The following is a 22,385-nucleotide window of genomic DNA, read 5'->3' as shown; positions in this document are numbered from 1 at the left end:
CATTTGACTTTCATTATGTTTGAAGTTTAACATTTTTATGCCCAAGGCAGACGTGGAAGCAAAAACGATTTAAAACAAACACACTTACACAAACCTAAACAAGCTCATCGTTGTTATGATTAATGTTTTTAACTGTTAGGATACATGAAGTTTAGAGCTTAAGTTAATTATCACTCATTCTCTCGTCCCTGTATATATGTTGTATATTCTCCCCCAGATTCTATTGTGTTATATATTGTACACTTTACAGTCAATAGAGCATCAATCACAAACTATTATATGGTATATCCATAAACTCTATTTTTACTTCATTTTTTCCTTCACGCCAAACCTGTCCGGCGACTACTACACTCTACCGTTGTTGGAAATTGAGCGTTCTTATGCCGAAAGCAAACATAAAGGCAAAAAACAGAGCGAAGCCAACTAACACGGTAGCAACCGGGACCATGAAATCTGCGTCGTATCCATAGTTGTTTTCAATGTACCACTTTATCGTCGGATCAGTTGTCATACCCGGAACTTTAATCGTATCCTCCACGTCACCGTACTGCGAAACAATCAAACCGTACACCGTCCAAGCCACTGGACATATCCAGTAATACCATACCCACCATTTCGGAATTCTCTGCAGGAGAAAAATAAACTTAAGTTATGATAGAATTTTTATAAAAAAAAGAAAAGCCCTTAGGGTTTTAAGCTTTCTTGCCAGAAACGTAACCAAAACTAACCGGTCTAGGGATGACAAAACCAGAAAATAGGTTGAAAAGCCCGTAGAAAGCTCCAGCAAAAACGGCTGCGACTTGCTGGTTGGGGGTGAGAGCAACTGTCATCATCCCATAGTATGTGAAGTAGAGGAAGGAGAAGAATGAAACGAAGAAAAACCAAAAGAATTTGGCGAGTTTCCATTCGAAACAGAGCATTGCGTATATAATTAGTGTATAATATGTAGTTTGGAGCAGCACATACGGTATTTCACATACCACCTGAAACCATTAAAAAAGTTTAAGTTAGAGACTACTTTACTACTCGTCAAGATTTCTTGTTGGCCAAGTATACCTAAAACGGTTATAGTTTAAACTCACCTGCGCTAGGGCATAAGGTAAAGCAGAGTACATTTCAGCAGCTCTTTCTCTATAGAATACAGTTCGCTCCACTGCTATTAGCGGTTGGACAGATGAAGAATTATTTATGCCCACGAATAAAACCGCAGCGTACATTGCTCCAATAACCTTTGTAAGATCATTTGCATTGTCCCTGTTTGTGAAAATAAAAATTATATAGATTCAATGTAAGTATGAACTCTGATACTGGATTGATTCACTCAAGTCGCTGATCACAAACCTTTTTGTGCCAACTTTCCAAAAAATTGAACCGATCATAAGAGCTGAGACCAATGTAAAGAAAAATCTTGCTAGATTGTAATCAGGAGTTCTCCAATAAGTTATCCACTGCTTCCACAAACAAGATTTGAATTGTCCCAAAGATGATTGTGAAAACTGCGTAGAGAAATAGAGATCTCTTGCTCCTTGTGGTGGTGTGCTTAGTTCCTTTACAAGATTCTTGTTTTGTCTACACCAAGAACAATTCTAATTGAGTATAAGTGTTTTGGATGAATCTTAGCTTTGAAGATTAGGTTTAACTTACTGATATAAGGATGATGTATTGTAATGCTCAGCAAAATCTATCTCAAGTTTTGCTTCTGCAGCCATTGAGCTCACTTCTAGCATCCATGTCGCCGGATTATACTTCTCCTTAATTTTTGGAACTCCGTGAATGGCCTGCGGTTTCTCAAAAGATTACTGATCAGGAAAGTTCTTAACAGTTTAATATCAAAGTCTTAACAAACTAAATGTAGAATCTGACCTGGAAATATTCGATAATCTTGTGAGAGTTTTGACCTAAAGGACCAGCATAAATAACTTGTCCTCCTCTCTTCATAAGAAGAAGTTCATCAAAAGCTTCAAAGATATCAATGCTAGGTTGGTGGATTGTGCAGACCACAGTTCTTCCGGTGTCAACAGTGTTCCTCACTGTCCTCATCACAATAGCTGCAGCCCTCGCGTCAAGACCAGAGGTCGGCTCATCCATGAAGATTATGGATGGATTCGACACTAATTCCACTGCGATTGTAAGTCTCTTCCTCTGCTCTGTCGATAACCCTGTGATCCCTGGAAGCCCCACAATCGCATCTTTTAGACTCTCTAGCTCTACTAGATCCATCACTTCATCCACAAATCTCTACAAAAGTCAGCTTATGTGTTAAGCCTTTGGCTTGAGATATATCTCAAATGATGTGTGAAGTTTAAAAGAAGAAGTAATTACTAATTTCTCATCTTTAGTGACTTCTTTTGGGAGACGAAGGAAAGCAGAGTACATGAGAGACTCTTTGACAGTGACTTGCGGTGAGTGGATATCGTTCTGTTCACAATAACCAGAGATTCTTGCAAAGGTTTCTTGTCTTTTAGGGAAACCGGAGATTCTGATGTCTCCTTCGATGTATCCACCAGTTTTACGGCCTGCCAAAACATCCATTAAAGTTGTCTTACCAGCTCCACTTACTCCCATCAAAGCTGTTAATACCCCTGGCCTAAAGACCCCTGTCACTTCCCTTAGCAGCTGAAGCTTATCCTTGGAAACTCCTTGTTCCTTCATTTCCTGTTTTTTTTTAGGGGTTTTATATCATTATGTTTTTGTATAAACACACTTACTTTAGTCTTTTGGATTTGGTGTTACCTTAGGCATGTCGACGTAGTAGTTGACATTATCAAAAGACATTGTGAGAGGGGTAAAAGGTAGAACCATTCCTCTTTTCGCATAAACGTTGTTACTCTTTGAGCCATTCTCTGCTCCGTTTTCTTCTGCATTTTCTTTTGAAATGGCGGCTTGTGGTTTGTCAAGTGCTAGCGTACCAATAAACGTAATGTCAGGGTAGGAAGAAACGAAAAGAAATGTCACATTCATGTGCTTCCATACCATAACCAATTTAATAAGCTATGAGTGAATTTCCCCATGTTTGTTATGTACTATATTTAGGTCTCAGGTTATTGTAGATATGTGATTCTAATAGATCATTATGATCAAAATAATCAATCGATATAAGTGTACTTACGGTTTAGATATGCCAGAGCGAAGGTAACAAGGATGTTGAACAGAACCACAAACATGAGAATGACTCCTACCCCGATCCAATACCAGTTTGGATCCGTGAAAATATCGAATATCTCAAGAACAGCCAACCCTAGCGTCGTTGAGTTATCAGAAGACTGCAAGGAAATTAAGTAAAAAGGCGTTGCGTGATTAATCATTAGACTAAAAAGGAAGAAGTGATATAAGAGACATATTGGCAGAAAGATAGGTTGGAGTTTACCGGTTGATTCATCCATCTAGGAGCCAACATTTCATTTACTGTTAAAGCGTCGTAAGTGTAAGCCATTGGTGAAACCCAGTAAGCCCATTTCCACCATATAGGAAGGTCACCTGTTAACCATCATCAAAACATAAGAACTGCATATTTTTAGAAATCATTTTGCATGTTACTGTTATTTTAAAGGTATAAGGTATGTATGTAATATAACCTTTAGGAACAACGAACCCTCCAAGCAAGAAGAGGAGCATAACAACTAGAGCTCCTCCAGTATTAGCAAGAATCATCGATCTGCAAACTGCCGCACTGAATCGAAATATAGAACCAGCCATCTGCTGTGTCAGAAATATCACCAACAAATGCTTCAAGAACCTGAAAAGAACAGAAATTAAGTTGATAGTGTAACTTGTTTAAGTTGACAATGTAACTTGTTGCGGGTTCAAGAACCATCTTCACCTGCTGAGTTCTGGAGAAAATCCGATCAAGTAATACGTAATGGAAACCCAAACAACGGATTCAAAGATGGAGATAGGAATCCCTAGGATAACTGTTGGGAGAGTGAAGGTCCAAGGAGGGTGAAACAAAAGGTCTCGTTGCTTGTAGAACACGGGAAGTCTTTGAATCATCAAAGCAAGCTCCGCGAATCCATTAAACAAGTTGACGATCATGGAGAACATCAACGCACCGATGTAGACGGCTCCATCACTCTCGTTCTTTGTCCCCATCTCCGTCCTCAGGTACACTGTGGACGCAATCAAGGCCACAATAATAATCTGAACGGTCTTAGTAACGTAGAAGAAAGAGTTACGTTTCATGAGAAGCAGTTCTCTGTCCCAACAGATCTTGAAGAGTTGAGATTTGGGAACAGAGTGTTTGTTAAAGACGAGAGAAGCAGGGTGTGATTTGAATCTGTCGTAGGGGACGGACAGATCTTTTTCAAGATTGGCTCCGACATGGAAGGTTCTGAACCGTTTGGAGAATTCCGAGACTGGAATGTAACTGTATGGTTTCGTCGTGTCTGCCCAATACTGTTCTTGGTCTTTCCTTGACGTTACCTGATTACCAAGGCAAGTGGATCAGATAGATTTTCTTCAATAGTAATGATTAAAATTAGGGTTCTTTTGGCAAACGACTGTATAGATGTAGAATTTAGTAATATAGAATCATAAATAAAATTTCACTATCCCTTTATTTATCCAATTTATTTTTAATAAATATAAAAAATAGGATCATTATCTTCAATTAAACAGCAAATGTAAAATTAATCCCATGAATTAACATCAATACTAAATTTTAACCAAAACCATATGAATTGTGCATCACCTAGTTAAGTAAAAGTTCACTATCAATTCTAGGTGAAGTAATAATTTTTTTAATAGATAAGATATAGACCTCTTGCAAGAAATCTGCAGTGCCTTTGCGGTCAGGACACTTGAAACCGCAAGTCTCGAAGAAGGCAAGAACATGATCACGTGGACCTTGGTACACGATCTGGCCCTCTGACAATAGAATGATATCATCGAAAAGTTCGAACGTTTCAGGAGCTGGTTATAATAAGGACATGAGAACCGTTGCGTCCGTGAACCGAACAACTTCTTGAAGGCATTTCACTATTTGGTACGTTGTTGAACTGTCAAGACCTGTCGATATCTCGTCCATGAATAATGTCTTTGTTGGTCCCACTATCATCTCTCCTGTTTTGTTTTTTTTTTTTTTGAAGGAAAAGAAAATAAGTTCTAATCGTGTGACTCGCGGCTCATGGAGTTAACATGGATATGGGAGTAGTTGAAGAACATAGAAAGTTAAAGGGAACCTGTTGTGACTCTTTTCTTTTGACCACCAGAGATTCCTCTAACCATCTCATCTCCGACCACCGTATCTTTGCATATGTCAAGTCCTAATATCTGAAGAATTAAAAAAAGAAAAAAAAGATCCAATAGTTACCCCAATTTGTCAAACCAAATTAGACTAAAATGTTTACTATTGGGGTTGTTCAGTCAAAAATGAAAAGAGTCAAATGACTTTTAGGTGAAAAGTTGGGACTTGGGAGTAGGTGAATGTGTATCCACTCATGGCGTGAGTTGGACTTTTTAGATGGAAAGACTTTCTATATATCTCTCTGATTGTGTTATCAATACATGCACCTATCTTCTAAGTTGTTGTTGTTTTTTTATAATATATCTCTACTTGTTAGTGGGATCAAAGATATTTTGGTAAAGACAAATACCATATCATTTCACAAAAATATATACTTGATTAAACTCTTTAACCCATATTTTGTAGCTGCTATTTTCCTTTTTTTCTTTTTGCTAGAAGGATTCAAATTTCTTAGTTAAGAACTTATGAAATCATGCAAAAACCAAAAAAAAAAAAAATACTCGACAGTTGCACCCTAGCTATATCATTTGACATATTTAGATCTATATACTATTTTCGAAAAAAATCGCACTATCTGTTGAAGGTGAAATCATTACTCTGAGAGTGTAGTCTGTGATGAGACTGCTCTTGACATCACCAGCTGCGATGGACTTCATGAAGAGATCCACTTCCGGTTCCGGCAATATCCCTGCTTCCTTCTCTCTCCTCACCAGCTCACTTAACAAATCTATATGATCACAACCAAGTTTTTTCTTAATTTGATAAAATCGATTATATAAATATCATAAGCATTTAAAATGACAATTACCGTATCTAGTGCCAACTCCTTGGCATCTAGCAGAAAAGTCAAGAGTTTCTTGGACAGTCATGACTCCAATATGAACATCGTTTTGGCTTATGTATGCTGATGTTTTCTGCGGCACAAACTCGTTTAATCCATGCCCATTGTACGTTACACTTCCTGTGACCTGTCCATTTTCGTTAATCGCATTACTAATTCAACTCCCCTTTTTATTAGTATTATTTGTAATTAATCATATGTGTATTAATTAACCTTTAAGCTTGGGTCTAGTTTTCCAGCTAACGCCAATAAAAGAGTTGTTTTCCCTGATGATGGCGGACCTAATAAAAGTGTCATTCTGCAAAAACCACCAAAACCATACATTATAATCAACATCGAAATTCATGTAAAAGCAAATTTTGAAGTTTCCAGTTACCTTGAAGGTTTGATAATACCGGAGACGTCTCTAAGGATAGTGACTTTAGTGGTTTCTGTAAAGTTAAAACCAAGCAAACGAAGACCTCTCTCTGCAATGTTTAAAGCAACGTTAGGTAATGTGGGAAGAGCCCTTTTTCCTATGTGACAATTCGCCTCTATCGTTACTTTCTCGAATCTCACTTCCACTGTGGGTAGCTTTATTCGCACCCTGCCATAAATGATAGGAACATCACATTAAGAAGTAAAAAGTAAAATTTCCAAAAACAGGATTTTACATCACAAGAATACTTTTTGTTGCAATAAGATTTTTTTTTTTTTTTTAAAGAGTTAAGGACTTTGCATGTATTAGAGAGAAAAAAAAATCGGAACACTTTTCGTAATAAATTTGAAGTCGTTAAGTTTAACAAACAGTCGATATGTCCGAGTGGTTAAGGAGATAGACTTGAAATCTATTGGGCTTCGCCCGCGCAGGTTCGAACCCTGCTGTCGACGTAATATTTTTTATTTTTCTCAACTCAAACCAAATTTTAATTATCAAAAAAAAAAAAAATGCTAATAGATTGGTTGCATGTAACAGTCAGTCGCACAAAAATCTAGAATAATAATTAATACCTGTCGATTCGGTTCTTGAACTTTTTCAAGAACTTCTCGTTGTCTTCCTCGGTGACTTTGAAGATAGAATCGATGAACTTCTGGCGATCATCGACTCCAAGCTTGGTGACGTCGACGAGATCTTCATGAGGATGAATGATAGTGGTACGAAGACGAGTGAAGGTTGGAAGTTTCTCGAGAGCTGCCCATTTAAGAGCTTCCTCGTCGTGGTCGTTGCTCGTTGAACCGCTTCTCCTTGAGAAATGGCTATTACTATGACTTGCTAACAACTCTCCCAAGCTCCTACTTAGGCTTCTCGACAACGTCTCCATTTTTTTTTTGTTGTTGGAGGATTTGGGAATTGGCAAGAGAGAGGAGAAGGGTTTGTTTGTTAATGTAGTTTTTTGATTTGGTAGCCAAAGAAAAAATTTCGGAAAAACAAAAAGAAAGCGTGAGGAATCTGAGGGTTGAGTGGGTGAGAGCAAGGACATGTGTACTAGTTATCTTTGTTTTGTTAAAGAAAGATTATCTTACGAAATCTGGTGAACTAGGGAATTTTCATTTACTATATATGGGATTTTCCTTAAACTATACACACATACTCGTTTCTTTAACAAAAGTAATAAATCCGCGACTGCTAAATACAATTAATTTAAATGTTTAATATATGTAATGTTTTTAGTTTTTGGTTTTAAAAGTGAAGAACGTTTCTTTTTTGGTAATTAAGTATGGATCTTGTTACACTTTAGTTTGTAAGACATTCGATGCCTTGTGTTAATTGCCATGACAACTTGACAAGTGGAACTTGAATTTTCTGTAGATAAAAAAAAATGTTTTTGATATATTATATTTTACTTTATGTATAAACCAACTAAGACTTATAGGGGATGGAGTAATAATAAAGATCTAAAACTAAACTCCAAACTTATTTCCTAATTGTTTATATATATATATGGAGAGAGAAAGGTAAAACTGCTGTATTTGGTGACCAGCTTGGTTTCCGATATGCCTGCCATGCACCACTACATAAGATGGATTTGGTGACCAGCTTGGTTCTGTTAAGGGTGAGTAAATATGATATCTCAAGGAAGATAACATTATTTCATGAAGAATTAGATAACCAACTAATTGTACTTGTAACATGAAAGCTGAAAATCTTTAACTTTTCCAAAATAATTATATATATATATATATATTGGATTTTATGCAGTAAATGATAGAGCAATCTATTTTATTAGAGTAGTAGAAAAGAATTTTGAGAAAACAATTAGACAACAATTAAGGTAACAATTTAAGAAAATAAAATATTTTCTTACAATTAAAACTATGAAACTACTGTAAGTTTTTCAAATTACATATCTAAAAGAACAGTATATATATATATATAGACACAATCAATACAATAACTACACAAAATAAAACATTATTAATTATATTACGAATTAGTGGATAAACATGGAATAAGTATAATATTTTCAAAATATGTTTTGCCAAATTATTATACAAGTCAACTAGTAAAAATTTATAAAATTCTTATTTTTACGAAACAACGTGTATGACCAAAGATGTATATAGTTATTAATAGTAAAATATATGACACCGCATACAGAATTTATTAGTGTTCTTATAATAATTGTAAACAAAACAAAAAAGTGTTGTTACAAAAAAAGTTTTGAGTTCAAGTAAAACACTAGAGATATCAAAAGTGTTTTTTTTAGCAACAACATTTTTAGAGTCAAATACGACATAATCGTTGTTGGTAATATTTCAGAGTCTAACAAGAAAAAAAAATGTCATCTATTATAAATTTTAAAAATAAATGTACTAATTTACCTATGTAAATCGTTTAAACTTTAGAGCGTTACCTTACGATTTGCTCATCAAATAAGAAAGTCAAATTATAGCGCAACTTTGCAAGCGCTATATAATAATTTAAATGGCAAAATTAACGTTTCGAGCCAAAAAAGAATCAATTACTACTACCAACCTTGGCAAGCTAATAGAATACTAATTACCAACTATTGATTTACCGCTTACCAGTTACCACCATTTGGTTTGTGTTTCGCCTTCTCTCCTTTCGTGACTTCTAGATATGTCATGTGTGTCAATTCTTTCTTTTTTATGTCATGTATTTTGCAAAGTTAACATTCTTTATCATAAACACTCGCTAGGATACTACTGATAAACTGATCCGGACATGGTCACTCCAATATTGATTAATCAAAGCTAACTATATATAGGTGTATATAGTCTACATATTATTTCTTTTATTTTAAACACTAGTAGATTGACATTGGCTTCGATTCTTTCTTTTAATAATTTTATAAGATTGATATTGGATTTTGAAGTTTGAACGTTAGAGTATCATTGATGATATAATTTTATATTAGTTGGTATGATGGGATTTGCACTCACCATTCACCAACTTAAGTCTGTGCAACGTGTTTCGCGTCGAACACAATAAACCAAACTTGTCAGTCTCAAAGGTCAAAAGAGTTTGAAATTAGTGTCTATGTGGCCTCGGCCGTTCACGGACATAACACCAACATGAACTACTTTTACTTCACTTTTTTATTTTCACTTTAAATCGTAATGTCACAGATTCGTCATCTGGACGTTTAAGTTTGAATAAATTTGTTTCTTTATTTCCTACACAGGAGTTCCTTTAATTAACTACCAAGTTTTAAATTTGAGGCTTAAGCTGGCTCAAAGAAATACGATTATGAGGCCCAAAGAATATATAGAGGCTTAGTTGAGTTTTTTTTTTTTTAATTTTTTTTGCAAATAAATTATCTTTTCATTCAATCGTACCAAGTAAATAAGATTACAAAGTTGAGAGTTTTCAAAGACAAGGCTTGGTAAAACACATAAGCAGACAAACTTAAACTTAAAGATAGAGAAGTCGACAGTCATGGCCAAGAGGTGTTGAGGATTTGAGCAGAGTATCAAATCGCAAGCTAGCTCAAGGTGCATCGACGTCACATTCACAGAAAAGGTGAAGATGTGGTAAGTGGTCCATATCAGTATGACATTGGGACGTTGAGAGGGTTTCCATAGCCAAGAGACACAATGATTTGATTGGTTCATTGACAAGGAGGAGGGTGATTGAAGGGTTGAGGTTGAGCATGGCTTTCTTGAGAAGGTTTCGGTAACCACACTTCTATGAACTGTGGTCATAATGCCGATATTCTTCAGACTTTGCCAAGGGAGAACATAAATCCTATCTTTTTTGGTTTGTACTTGGTACCATTCAGGACACAAGAAGGTTATGTAGGGAGGAATAGGAAAGCTTCGGTAATCTTCTCTCCTTTGAGAGAAGATCATAATGCCGATTTTCCTGGGACATCCAGTCTCAAAACAACTAAAGCAGAGTAGCAAAAGGGGTACTTGAGGGCGCAGCTGAGACAAGTAGAGAAGACGCGAGAGGAACCAGTAATCTTTTCTAAACAGGGAGAAGGTCATAATGCCGGTGCTCATCAGTCTTTTGTGGTAAGAGGTATATGCCCTAAGCAAATCTAATGGCAGGGTTCTCAAACAGTTATTGCAACAACAGAGCAACGATGTGTGATTATGTTCAAAATGTAGCATTCGGACACTTGAAGCAATAACTCGATACAACCGTATACTGTGGCTGTTTATATATAAAATTAAACTACATAGAATAGAGTCCTCGAAATTGATGACAAAAAAAATGTGAGTCCGTAAAAAACTTATATAAATCCTCAATTTCACACGCGAAAAATATTTGAATTTTCATTGACCAAAATAAGTTTATCACAGGTCAAAATAAATTCATTGTTATATAAAGTGAATCTATTTGAAATTTAAAGAAAAAAAAAATCAAATTAACTTTTGTAAAATAGCACAATTGACCCTTGTAAAATTTCTAAAGCACAATTGATCTCAATAATTTTTTTTGGCCCTAATATGATGATTTCCTAACTCCCCACGCGATTGTTGTCCAATAAGACTTAGAAAAGAGATTGTTTTGAGATAATTTCCAAATCTAACAAAGATAAAGTTGTTCTCTATACGTTTCTAAGTTTTAGCAATATTTGATTTGGTCATTGTTAAGTCAACTCCGACGATTAAGTAACATATTAAATGTAGGATTTGGCATTTGATATCTAATGTTTTATTTTTATTCACAAAAGTTTTTTAAAAAGTAATTTTGTCCTGAACTTTTTTGTCTACCCGATGATCAAGTCCATAGATATCGCTGAGAATAGAATTATGGCGATATGAAAAGTTATATTTGTGAATATATGTATATATATAGATTTTAAATTTTAAATGCGGAAGAAAATAAGAGACATTATATTTTCCGTTTTTAGTATTTAGGACTTGTAACATGCGGTACACCGCGGGGCTAATTTATATATATATATAATTGTTTTATAGTTTAATTTCTTATATAACTAATGTTTAATTTGTATTTTTTAAAACGTACAAACTCACTTGGTATGAACTAATTAATAAAAATGATCTTTTATAATTAAGCTGTCAAACAAAAATACAGTAACAGTTCACAAGAATAATTATTTAATCAAAAATCTAGAATTTCAGAAATCTATGTAGTAAATAAAATAAAATAAAAATATTAGAAGAATTGATTAAGATGAAAACTCATTTGGTGCTTTTAATTTCAGTATTCGCTTCATGCTTTATTTTATCCTACACAAAAACACAATGCAGAAAACAATAAGTAAACGAACATAAGAAAAAACATGGCCACGGATAAGCAGTTAAGCCAAGATAACGCAAATTAAAAGCAAGCAGTCATTACTCATTAGAGAGAATATGATAAAAGAGTAGTAGTTGGTCATTCATTATTTATGGATTATGGTAAGGTGACCAAGCAAACAAACTGTAGGGGGGAAAGATGAAGATCTCTCCGTTCCCACGAAGAAGAGAATGACACCAAACTTATGACTACTACGGAGCAATAAGACAACGACAAACGCAAAGACACCAAGACATATGATATATGTAGGGGGGGGGGGGGGGAGAGAGAGATCTAAGATGATGGATCCTAAAGAGAGCTGACCACAATCGGCGACAACACCTTTGATGGCAACCTTCTCGATGACCTTGACGACGTCTAACCCTTCCACAACCTGCCGAAACACCACATGCTTACCATCAAGCCAATCGGTCTTCACGGTGCAAATGAAGAACTGAGATCCTTTGGTGTTGGCTCCGGCGTTCGCCATCGACAGGATTCCTGGTCCCGTGTGCTTCCTCTCAAAATTCTGGTCATCGAACTTGGCCCCGTAAATCGACTCGCCGCCTGTTCTGTTCCCGGCTGTGAAGTCTCCTCCAGTTTCGGAGTGAATAATTTGATTTTTGACTTAAAATTTTAATTTATTGCTAAAATTTTTTAGATCACAATATTAACAAAAGAAACTAATATTGTGAAACAGTATTTATAAATTTAAAATAATCTAAAATCGAATATCTTAAACCCAATTGGTAATAAATTAGATATTATATGATAATGATTAAATATAGATAATTTTGGTAAGTAAAATTACTAAATAATAGGAGCGAAATTAGTAATAAAGATTGATTCGAATAATAAATAATTAAATATCGTAATTAAAAGGTTGGTAATCGGATACTAAAAATAAGAAAAGTAGGATCCGTCACTCTATTCTTGATCCGAATCTATTATTCCTAAACTGATTAATATTAGTTTCTTAAACCTATTAATTAATAATTAATACAATGACAATGTTGTAAATAAGTTAGAATTTCATGAATTTTTTCATAAATGTTTGTGAAAATGTATATATAGATACAAAGCACTATGTTTAAACCATCAAACTCCAGCACTATCGTACTAAAATGAAAAGTTAAAAAGTTTATTTCACATATTATATAGATACACAAATATTTATAATAAATAAAGACGTACGATAATAAATAAAGACGTACGCCCTAATCCAATAGGAACATATAATTAAATCATTTGAAGCAAGACTTTACACATTACATATCTTCTTTTAAACCAAACCTAAAAGGGGAACCCATCTCACAAAAGCTTATGCCATCTAGATGTTCTTCGAGAAGACCTGATATAATTAATAATTGCATTGATTATATAAGTTTAAATAGATAAGCGATGTTAGCGCATTATCTCGTCGGTCACGTTACATGAGATCAAAAATCAAATTTTGTTTGATGCATTTGCTTTTCTGATACGAATAATTCTAGTGGAAGTATAATTAGGTTTGTAAACAAACACATATTGCAAGAAAAAAAATATAAAATCTGACAGAACCATCAAATAAAAATATTTACATCATTTTTTTTTCTTTTTTGCTAAAGAACTTGTATATCATCTAGAATTACGTCATTACATTTATCTTTCAAAACCTTAAAACAAAAATATCATCATCATATAACGTAAGCACTATACCGCCAGTTTCAATTACGACATTGTCCCAAACATAAATAATTTGTTGGGTTAGTTAAACTAACAAAAGTTAAGAGTTGTATCAATTGCTTATATGGTTAATTAATTATGTCTATCAGTTTACTTTCTATATATCGACTAAGGGAAGAACATGCACAAATCTGCTTTCCACAAATCTGCTAAAGTGTAACAATTATTGGCTCACGGAAAATCGACAGGGTACTTCTTGGATTTGGAAATCTCTAATCTCCTTGAAGCCTCTAGTTAAAGCTCTTCTAGGCTGCACACTGGGAGATGGAACAACCGCAAGCTACTGGTTTGATAACTGGAGCCAGCTAGGTCCGCTGATTGACTTAGTTGGAGAAGAAGGTCCAAGACTAATGGGCATCCCAAGAGATGCAATAGTTGCTCAAGGTACTAGTTTGTCTGGCTGGAGACTACCTTCTCTCAGGACCAGACACCCGATACTTCAAACGATCAGAACAACTCTCTCTGCGATGAACCCTCCTTCTGCTGCATCAGGTCCGGACTTATACTCTTGGGGACTAGAGGAAAACAGAAAGGATTTCTTCAATACGAGGATCACTTGGGAAATTTTACGCCCAACAGCTATTAACAAAGACTGGTATAAAGCAGTCTGGTTCAAACGTGGACTGCCTAAACACTCCTTTACTTTTTGGGTCGCAAACCTTAACAAGCCTTCAGTCAAATCGAGACTCTCCAATTGGGGAATTAACCTGGATCCAATATGTGTTCTTTGCACTAATGGGGAAGAGACTAGAGATCATCTGTTTCTCCACTGCAACTTCTATCTCCAAATTTGGCACAAGGTTCTGCAGAGATTGAGACTTCCGCAACTCATGTTCGTGGACTGGCAAACAATGATACACTGGCTAATGGGACACTCCAACGCTCTTCCTTCCACTCTAAAGAAGTTAGTCACCCAAGCAACTGTTTACTTAATTTGGCAAGAAAGAAACTCTCGCAGCCACGGAGGATCTACCACACTTGTCGATACTCTGTTTCGGATTCTCGACAGAACAATCCGGGATATTCTGCTCGCTCACCAATACTCAAAACAATGCAAATGATTGCTATCTAAATGGCTCTCCTATGCTGTCTCATAAAGAACATTGGACTAATAGTCTAGTTTAACTATATAACTTGTAACCTATAGCTTTTTTTTTTTTTTTTGGGTTATAGTTTCTAATTAAGTTTTTGTAAACCTCAAGTTCCTTTTGGTAATATAATTAACAGTTATCAAAAAAAAAAAATCTGCTTTCCATTTGGTTTTCCTTAACTTTGGAAATCAAAAGAGATTGAATTACAATAGTCACTTTCACTCATAAAAAGAAAATTTTATTTGACTCATTGGCTTTTGGTTGATTGTGGCAGAGTTTGTTGTTTTATGACTAAAAGAGTTCAAACTAGTGAAACACAAAGAAGAGAGTTTCATATAACAACTAACAAGTGGAGAAAAAGAAAACTAAAGCAAAAAAAAAAATTGGAAAGAAGAGAAAAAGTGACTTTTTCTTTTCTTTTGCTTTAAGGAAAGAGCCAAACAGCTTGCTCGCATTGGTCCTTGACGGCTTTTACGATGTACAACCGAGTTTTTTCTTCTTCTTTTCAGATAAAAGTTGTTGTTTTCTTCTTATATACATGCACGATTATATTATTGCTTACGATGCGTATCCCATTCAATTATTCTAGATAAGAGAAAAGACATTTTTATACTTGCATGTAATAATATATATAATAGATAATGGTATTGATGGCTGCAAATTTCTAAGATGGGAAAGTACATTGATCGGGATTAGCTTATAGGAATTTGACATGAGCATTGATATTCGTCCTTAAGTGGTTTGATTTTTCAGTTCACATCATGAGACATGAGTTCATGACAATTGCTCGAAGAAAGCATTATTTAGGATATTGTTTTTTGGTGAAAGCCACCTTTTTATCTTCGTGAATTTCTAAGATGAGACACAATCGACGGGAGGCCTATGACATGTACATGTTCCTCTTATAAGTCATTTCTCCGTACGTAGTACTACTACTATTCATTTCCATGATCTCTCTCGAACACGCAATAGTTTGTACGTACTATACTCCGGCTATTCCACCTCTCTTTTTTTTTCTAATTCAACCACAGCAACTTTTAGTTGTGTCATATTCTAGAACTGCCTTTGCCTGCAGCACCAATTTATGCGATTGTTAACTATCAATGTTTCCAAGTTTTTTTTTTCCAAATTTTTTAACTATTAGAATGCATTTTTTCTCAGCAATTTGCATTCAAAGAACATACTCTTTAACAATCCATTACATTTTCTTAATGAATGTAGAAAATGGTCACCCGAATAAAAATTTATTCATGATGATCTGATTTTTAACAAGAAATGAGAAAATAATCCCCATGCCCTCCAACCAAGAATATTATTACAATTTCGGAACTAAATCAGCCAAAAAGAGAAAATATTAATTAGGTGAGTACTCAATCATCTTCTTCTGCTGATTCAAGTTCTTGTAAAACTTCTTTATAAACGCATCCGCTGCTTTGTCAACATGTTCGTTAGTCACGTCACCATCTTCCCGTAGCGGAAACGGTGAGTCCGTTACCCGTAAAGGCCTCACTGACGGACTACTCCGTCCAAAACCTGGCAAGTAAGGGGATAGCGCCGTCAAGGCCTCAATGGACAAAGCCCCCGGCGTGGTACTTCCCTGCTGGTCATGATCTCCGGCGCCGTTCAGCAGCTCAAGGACGGCTCTGGAGGCGGAACTGTCGTCGTCGAGGGTCGGTGGCGCATGGCCACAAGAGAAGAGGCTGTTGTGGTGACTCTTTTTCTTGAAGGCGGCAATGTTAAACGGGAATGAGTAGTTAGGAGTGTCGCTGCAGCTAAACTCGTATTCTTTCCGCGGCTGGGACGACGTGACAGTTGAGGCTGCTGGGACGCGACGGCGGTTGTGGAACATGAGATTCTTGCCTCGTTTGAGAGTGGCGTTAAAGTCAGCGAGGAGCTTTTGCTTAGAAATGCCTTTGTGTAACATGTACATGACAAAACGTACGATGTTCCATAGCTTCTTGCTTATTGGTATATTCTTCTCCATCTTTAGAATGATAGAGAGAGAAAGAATGAGATTATTGTTTTTTTTTTTTTTTTTTGGCTTTGATATTTGCTTATGGACTAAGGATCAATGTGTGTGGGATTTATAAAGAAGAGAGAAAGAGGCAGACTTTTCAGCAAAAGAAGTACTTAAACGTGGAACACTACACAATCATTTTATTTATGTAGTTAATTTAGCTTTAGGGGTTTAATAACCCAGATAATGGAAAAGGAAGAAGAAATTTTTGAATTCTTCTATTAACTTTAGTTGTACTTTAGATTGCACTATGTATTATAGCCATCTATATATGGATATTAGGTCGTGCTTTTCTATATAAAATAAATTTAACTAGTGCGGGTGTTTTTTAAGATGACTTGGCCTTCTACTATGATGGTATGTACTACGCCTTTACAACTACATCTTTTTATTTTTGAAAAGGATTGCTAGCCACTGTGGCTAAACCTTTTATCTTTATATGTATACTTAACTTTCTACTTTGTCTTAAAAGTTTAAATCCTTCACCAGATAGTTACCATTGGTGCAATGAGTGCCACAAATATAGGCAGAGGAAGAAAACAAATAAGTTTTATTGATAAAGATGTTCTAATAAAGAAATGCAAATTTCAACCCAACTCTATACAATTTCTGTAGTTAACCCCTAAAATATTTAATCAGTTAGTGAAATTTGCAAAGTTTGGTTTTAGGATTAATCCTATCACAAGATGAGAAAAATTATAGATGGCTTTGGGTTATACGGGTGTATACACCTGCACAATGAATCTACAAATTCTCTTCCATTGCCAACTCGTCTGGTATTACCAGCCTCTCCATGTAAGCCTGTAGGCACAGCGAAGATAATTCTATCAAACCAAAAACATGAAAATTTTCAAAGGATGTATCTTGAAAAACATTGTTATTTGATGCTTGTGAAGCAAAAAAAAGGTGAAGGACTCTTAACCTTTATCTTGACAGCATCAGACGGAGAAGGGTTCAAATCCAAAGCAGTGCCGAAATGTAACACAGCTTTGTCATATAGCTTTAGTTGTTTGTATATATTGAAAAGCAACGCATGGACACTGCTCTCTTGAGGAGCACATTCTTTGAGCTCTTCTAAAACTTTCTGGGCTTTGTGATAATCACCGAGGCTGGCTAATATGTTAGCCTTGTAATACTTTGGGAGCGGATTCTTAGCATCAGTGAGTTTAGCCTTCTCCATCATATTCAACGCCTCATCGTTCTTCTGCAAAATATTATCTCAATTTTAATAGATTATCTCTGAACTATTATCTTTTCTGCCAAGCATAGTTTCACAGCTAAATCTGAATATCACAATATATGATATAAGTAAGACTTGATAGGGAAGAGCGTATATTAGGTACCAACCTTTGACTCATGCAAAGCAATTCCATAGTAGCACATGATGACTGAAGATCTTGGATTTATTTTAAGAGCCAGTTGAAATTGGTGTTCCGCAAACTCGAATTTCTCCAGATGAAGGTAGGTCATTCCTAGACCGTACCAAGCATTGTAGTGTCTTGTATCTATGCTCAGTGCCCTCCGGTAGCATCTCTCTGCACCCTCAAAATCTTCCAATGCAGCAAACCTGTGAAGCCAGACCGTATGTTATTATTGTACATGCATGGTTATATGCACAATAAGACACACAGAGACACATAGAAAGGAATTGTACTCGTGACCACAAAGGGTATGCGCATATGTGAATCTTTCATTCAGTTGGATAGCTCTCTTAAACATTTTGAGAGCAGAATCATGGTCCTTACGCAAACTGTAGCAGTTCCCAACAGCACACCTGCAATTCACATTGCTACCACAGTCATTACAGAAAAAAATCCAAGCAAAGAGCAACTATGCAGTTTCAGATATTGAAATTTGAGATGATCTGCTAAAAACTAGTTTCTGTTTACGGGTTTTGGTTAAAGCCTGTAGGTATTAAAATCTTAACACAGACATATGTGGTTGACTCTAAGAATGATACCAGGATTCTGGAGATAGGCGGTCAACTGAAATCAGCTCCTGAGCCAGATAGCCCAACCTCATCTCTTCTTTCAGGTGCTTCAAAAACAAAGACACGAAATCACTAAAAAGTAAAACAATAACATATAACTCCCTGCAAGTGGATCTCAAAATCAAGTTCTAAATGCTGACATCGCAACAGGTAATTCTCACAGTCAACATCATGTTCAAGAGTTAGTTCGGGGACAGTTCATAATATATAGCAGGAAGATTTGTAAATATTGACAACATCTCACATAAAGAACCGTGGAGTACGTATCCATTCCCTCCAAAGCATAAGGATACTTTTGATGAGCAAGAGTAAAGGTAGAGTCAGCGTTGAAGTAGTCTTGTAGCTCAAAATATGCTTTTCCAACCTGTGTCAAAACGTTTCTCATTTTTTAGTTTCAGCGCCAACGAAAGGAAAATAGAAAGGGTCAATGAACTAATATGATCATTTAAGCTGGCTTCCATTTCCAATAAAACAGCGCTCAGGAAAAGCTACTCATATTATCACCTGCACGAGAACCCAGTGTGTATTGTATTGTTTCAGAGATAGCTTTTGATATACCAACAAAGCTTCCTGCAGTAGTATCAATTTTGTTATTTTGGATTGACATCGATAGTTTAACTATTAGGCAGAGTATTCAAGTTGAAGAATATGAACCCATACGCACATTGTCTTAATAAAGTACCTGACAATTGTACATAAGTAAATGCCTGTGGCCATCTCCAAGAATTCTCAGAAGGTTTAGCACTTCCGAGATTCCAGAAATGAGGCTGGAACTATCAGGGGAAGATTCACTAGGATTTTTATTTTCCTCATCATCAACAGAGCTTCCAATGTCACTTATAGACTGGCCTGACGTCGTTGCTGAATCATTTAAGAATAACGGTATCAGGAACCGCCGGACACATATGGTCAAGCCTTATTGTCAATTTGTCCTATAAAATACTTAAGCCACCTAAATACTTTTGCATCATTTATTCTAACTAAAGATCTAACTTTTTCCTCAAAAGAATTCAAAAACTATAACCAGTTGATGCTCTGTGGCCCGGTTGGGATGACATAAAATAAAAAATATATAAGAGGAAAACGTTACCTTCCTTGCTGCTTTGGATTCGGCATTTTTCAATCATCGAGGAAAGAGAAGGTACACAGTTTGACTCGGAAGGTGAAAGATGTAACCGATAGGAATCTTTACCAAATGACTGCGACATAGGAATCTTTTTCCTTGCTGCTATTCTAGCACTACGGCGACGGCCAGACCCTTCTGTAGCCTTCAAGATAGGGAAAGTAAAAGAAGACCAATAAATCAAGTAGCTTTAGATGGTTCAGCCATAGAGCTAGAAGATAGAAACAAGGTGGCGAAGCTCTATGTTAAGATATTTGCAATGCTAGATGTTCACTGTTCGCATATGCAATAATGAGAAAACGCTTATGCAAAGAAAGCAAGGATTGAAAGCACTTAAAAAGCTCATTGCAGATATAAAACCTCTGCTGACATTTCTTCACTAAATTTTATCCGGCCCCCTCCATGTACAGACATCAAAGATCCTTCCACTGCTGAACGAAGCATATTCTTATGAAGCAGAGGTGGTGGAGCATCCAATACCTAAACAATATAGATACTTAGAGATAAGGAGGCATCTTACAAACTTCTCATTACCCTATGAAAGGAATAGGTCATGAAGCAGATTACAGACATTCAACAACTAAGGATTTTAAGCTCGACTTAATTATATCACCTGTGAAATCACCGGAGAAGGTGTGTTCAAGTCCCATCCATTTGTATTAAGTTGCCTGTCAGTATCTGGCGGAATATCTGCTCCAAGCTGCCTAATTTTCAGATCTTGTTGGTTCTCTCCTGGAACATGTTCTGTTCGCCATAAACTTGTATCTCTTGAGGCCTTATCAGAATCTGTAAGCTGGTTTATGTTTGCTCCTTCTGAGAAGTTTATTCTTTGCGTGACAAAAGTTTCCTGAAGACGCTGGAAAGCAACATTTCCGAAAACTGTTGAGGCTTCTTCAGCGGCACCTGAAAAGGTAATCACAGAACGCCATTGCAAAGAAATAAATCTGTTGCCCCAGATTTCCAGATAGAATAACCAAAACATAAACTGATAAATACATAACTCATACAGAGCTTTCACTTACCTAAACTACAAAGTTCTCTATACGCTTCCCAACACAATGGATCAAATGATAATGCCATCCTAAACTGTTCTATTGAACTGTTCTTCCTCCCAGCATATCTGGAAGCATGAACCAGAGAGTAACACATGTCAGAAGCTAATACCATCAGCCTTAGCAAATGGAACATATTGAGGGTTACAAAAAATCCATATAGACTGTCAATATTGTTGTTTTTCTCTCTTTGGCATTTGGATTCTGAAGCATACTTAGACTAAAGATGAACTGCAGCATAGGAAAGTTGTTCCATTGCAGTAAAAGATGCAGTAAATTAGTAAGCTTGTTACAGCATCAGTATACAAAAGACAGAGAAGTACTACATACGAGAGCCAACAATATCTTATATAGAACTTGCAAAGCAAAAAAGCCGTTACCTATATACAAGACCAAGAAGATAATGCCCAGCTGCACCACCAGGAACCTGCATGTTAAAAAAAAAAGCAGTAGTCACTAGTCAGCAATTGCCAATTTTCACGCCCCCAAAAAAAGACAGTAACATCCTTGCCACTGAAAATTCAACAGAGGTTTCTCAAAATTTAGCTTGGAAAATCAAGTAAAAAAAAAAGCAATGCCATATACTTCATCAACATTATCTTCACTAGGCAACAATGCGGTTTCAGCCTCTCCAAGAAGATCCAACTTAAAGCATGAGAATGCAAATAAGTACCGTGACTGAGGCGTTTTCGAACCTTCAATTTTCACAATGTAAAAAAACAAGTTTAGTGTTTCCAAACATATGTAAACAATCAATTCATGAAATGTTCAAAGTTAGAAGAATCCAAATACCTTTGAGGATATAATAAGCACTATAAGCTTGACTGTTACTCAAATAACACCTAGCTAACAATTGCAAGTTCACCTGCATAATGAAAACTAGTTGATCACCAGAATCATAGAACAAGAAAGAACTAAAGAACAAATCTCAAATTGGCTAATATATCTACTGAAACATAAACCTAGAATTCGAGATACGAATACATAATTGAGAAATCGAAGAACAAAAATTCACAAAATCAAGCCGGGATAAGAAATCAGTTCAGTCATATTGAAGAACTCATAATTTAGACCCTCTCGATTCCAACTGCATCGGGAAAAAAAAAAAAAAAAACCTAGAACTCGACACCGTCTAAAATCGAGAAATGTCTACTCTGGGTCAGAGCTAGGTAGATCGGATCAGACCGGAAGAGAAATTGAAACAACAATGTGATGTGATCGAAGCTATACGATTTCGAAATTGGGAAACCTACCTCAGAGGGGAATTCAGCGAGGAGACGTTCGCAGAAGAAGATGGCATTTGTGAACATAAACTGGCTAAGGTTCTTCTCGACACAATTCGCCAGTAGATTCTCCATTTTTTTCTGATGAGACGAGACAATCGATGTGTCTCTCTTCCTCCTCGGAGGCTGTGTAAATGTTTCTCGTCTAGCAAATCGCGCGCCGCTAAAGTTATTTCAAAAGCTTTTTGACCTTTCTCACGCGATGAGCGTGTGCGTGTTTTTGTGAGTTGTGTGACCCAAAGTGCCCCCCCCCCCCTGCTTTTTGGCGGACACCACACCACAAGACCACGTTTGGCGTTTTAAGAAATAAATCGCGTTTTAGTATAGAT

The 22,385-nt window shown here is 36.0% G+C and overlaps 4 protein-coding genes and 1 non-coding gene across 7 annotated transcripts; 1 reads left to right on the top strand and 4 right to left on the bottom strand.

Moving 5' to 3' along the window:
- Positions 1–84: 84 nt before the first annotated feature.
- Positions 85–7,658, bottom strand: LOC104781248 (ABC transporter G family member 29-like). Its single transcript, XM_087452811.1, has 19 exons — positions 7,074–7,658; positions 6,460–6,669; positions 6,297–6,381; positions 6,051–6,210; positions 5,839–5,969; positions 5,178–5,268; positions 4,757–5,058; positions 3,821–4,419; positions 3,576–3,736; positions 3,368–3,477; positions 3,110–3,263; positions 2,734–2,900; positions 2,323–2,655; positions 1,864–2,238; positions 1,645–1,778; positions 1,342–1,569; positions 1,083–1,254; positions 729–983; positions 85–625 (listed from the first exon to the last, which is right to left on the bottom strand). The coding sequence occupies exons 8-19, from the start codon at positions 4,177–4,179 to the stop codon at positions 353–355; spliced, it is 2,721 nt and encodes a 906-aa protein (XP_087308937.1). The 5' UTR covers positions 4,180–4,419; positions 4,757–5,058; positions 5,178–5,268; positions 5,839–5,969; positions 6,051–6,210; positions 6,297–6,381; positions 6,460–6,669; positions 7,074–7,658; the 3' UTR covers positions 85–352.
- Positions 4,688–7,384, bottom strand: LOC147949613 (ABC transporter G family member 29-like). The gene is made up of 7 exons (XM_087509670.1): positions 7,074–7,384; positions 6,460–6,669; positions 6,297–6,381; positions 6,051–6,210; positions 5,839–5,969; positions 5,178–5,268; positions 4,688–4,863 (listed from the first exon to the last, which is right to left on the bottom strand). The coding sequence occupies exons 1-7, from the start codon at positions 7,382–7,384 to the stop codon at positions 4,688–4,690; spliced, it is 1,164 nt and encodes a 387-aa protein (XP_087365796.1).
- TRNAS-UGA (transfer RNA serine (anticodon UGA)) lies at positions 6,872–6,953 on the top strand. Its single transcript has one exon. It is a non-coding gene; the product is annotated as a tRNA-Ser (tRNA).
- An 8,158-nt stretch (positions 7,659–15,816) lies between the features above and the next one.
- Positions 15,817–16,740, bottom strand: LOC104781240 (uncharacterized). The gene has a single exon (XM_010505856.3). The coding sequence runs from the start codon at positions 16,573–16,575 to the stop codon at positions 15,946–15,948; it is 630 nt and encodes a 209-aa protein (XP_010504158.2). The 5' UTR covers positions 16,576–16,740; the 3' UTR covers positions 15,817–15,945.
- Positions 16,741–17,143: 403 nt separating this feature from the next.
- Positions 17,144–22,296, bottom strand: LOC104781212 (cell division cycle protein 27 homolog A-like). Of its 3 annotated transcripts, none has more exons than XR_015594673.1 (16): positions 22,027–22,289; positions 21,566–21,638; positions 21,359–21,468; positions 21,154–21,200; positions 20,744–20,841; positions 20,335–20,624; positions 20,082–20,201; positions 19,689–19,866; positions 19,263–19,459; positions 19,103–19,168; positions 18,843–18,962; positions 18,569–18,645; positions 18,263–18,382; positions 17,956–18,175; positions 17,531–17,812; positions 17,144–17,409 (listed from the first exon to the last, which is right to left on the bottom strand). XR_015594673.1 is itself a non-coding variant. In XM_087507345.1 (16 exons), the coding sequence occupies exons 1-16, from the start codon at positions 22,129–22,131 to the stop codon at positions 17,353–17,355; spliced, it is 2,142 nt and encodes a 713-aa protein (XP_087363471.1). In that variant the 5' UTR covers positions 22,132–22,296; the 3' UTR covers positions 17,144–17,352. The 3 variants fall into 3 exon arrangements, 2 of the variants coding, with proteins under 2 accessions (XP_087363471.1, XP_087363475.1); XM_087507345.1 differs by having other exon boundaries at positions 19,281–19,459; positions 22,027–22,296; XM_087507349.1 differs by having other exon boundaries at positions 17,531–17,809; positions 19,281–19,459.
- Between the last annotated feature and the right edge of the window lie 89 nt (positions 22,297–22,385).

Source organism: Camelina sativa, chromosome 1, assembly GCF_030686135.1.
Source record: "Camelina sativa cultivar CO46 ecotype springtype chromosome 1, ASM3068613v1".
NCBI lineage: Eukaryota > Viridiplantae > Streptophyta > Magnoliopsida > Brassicales > Brassicaceae > Camelina > Camelina sativa.
Note: the sequence above shows the minus strand (reverse complement) of the source record. Positions and strands in the feature narration are given on the sequence as shown.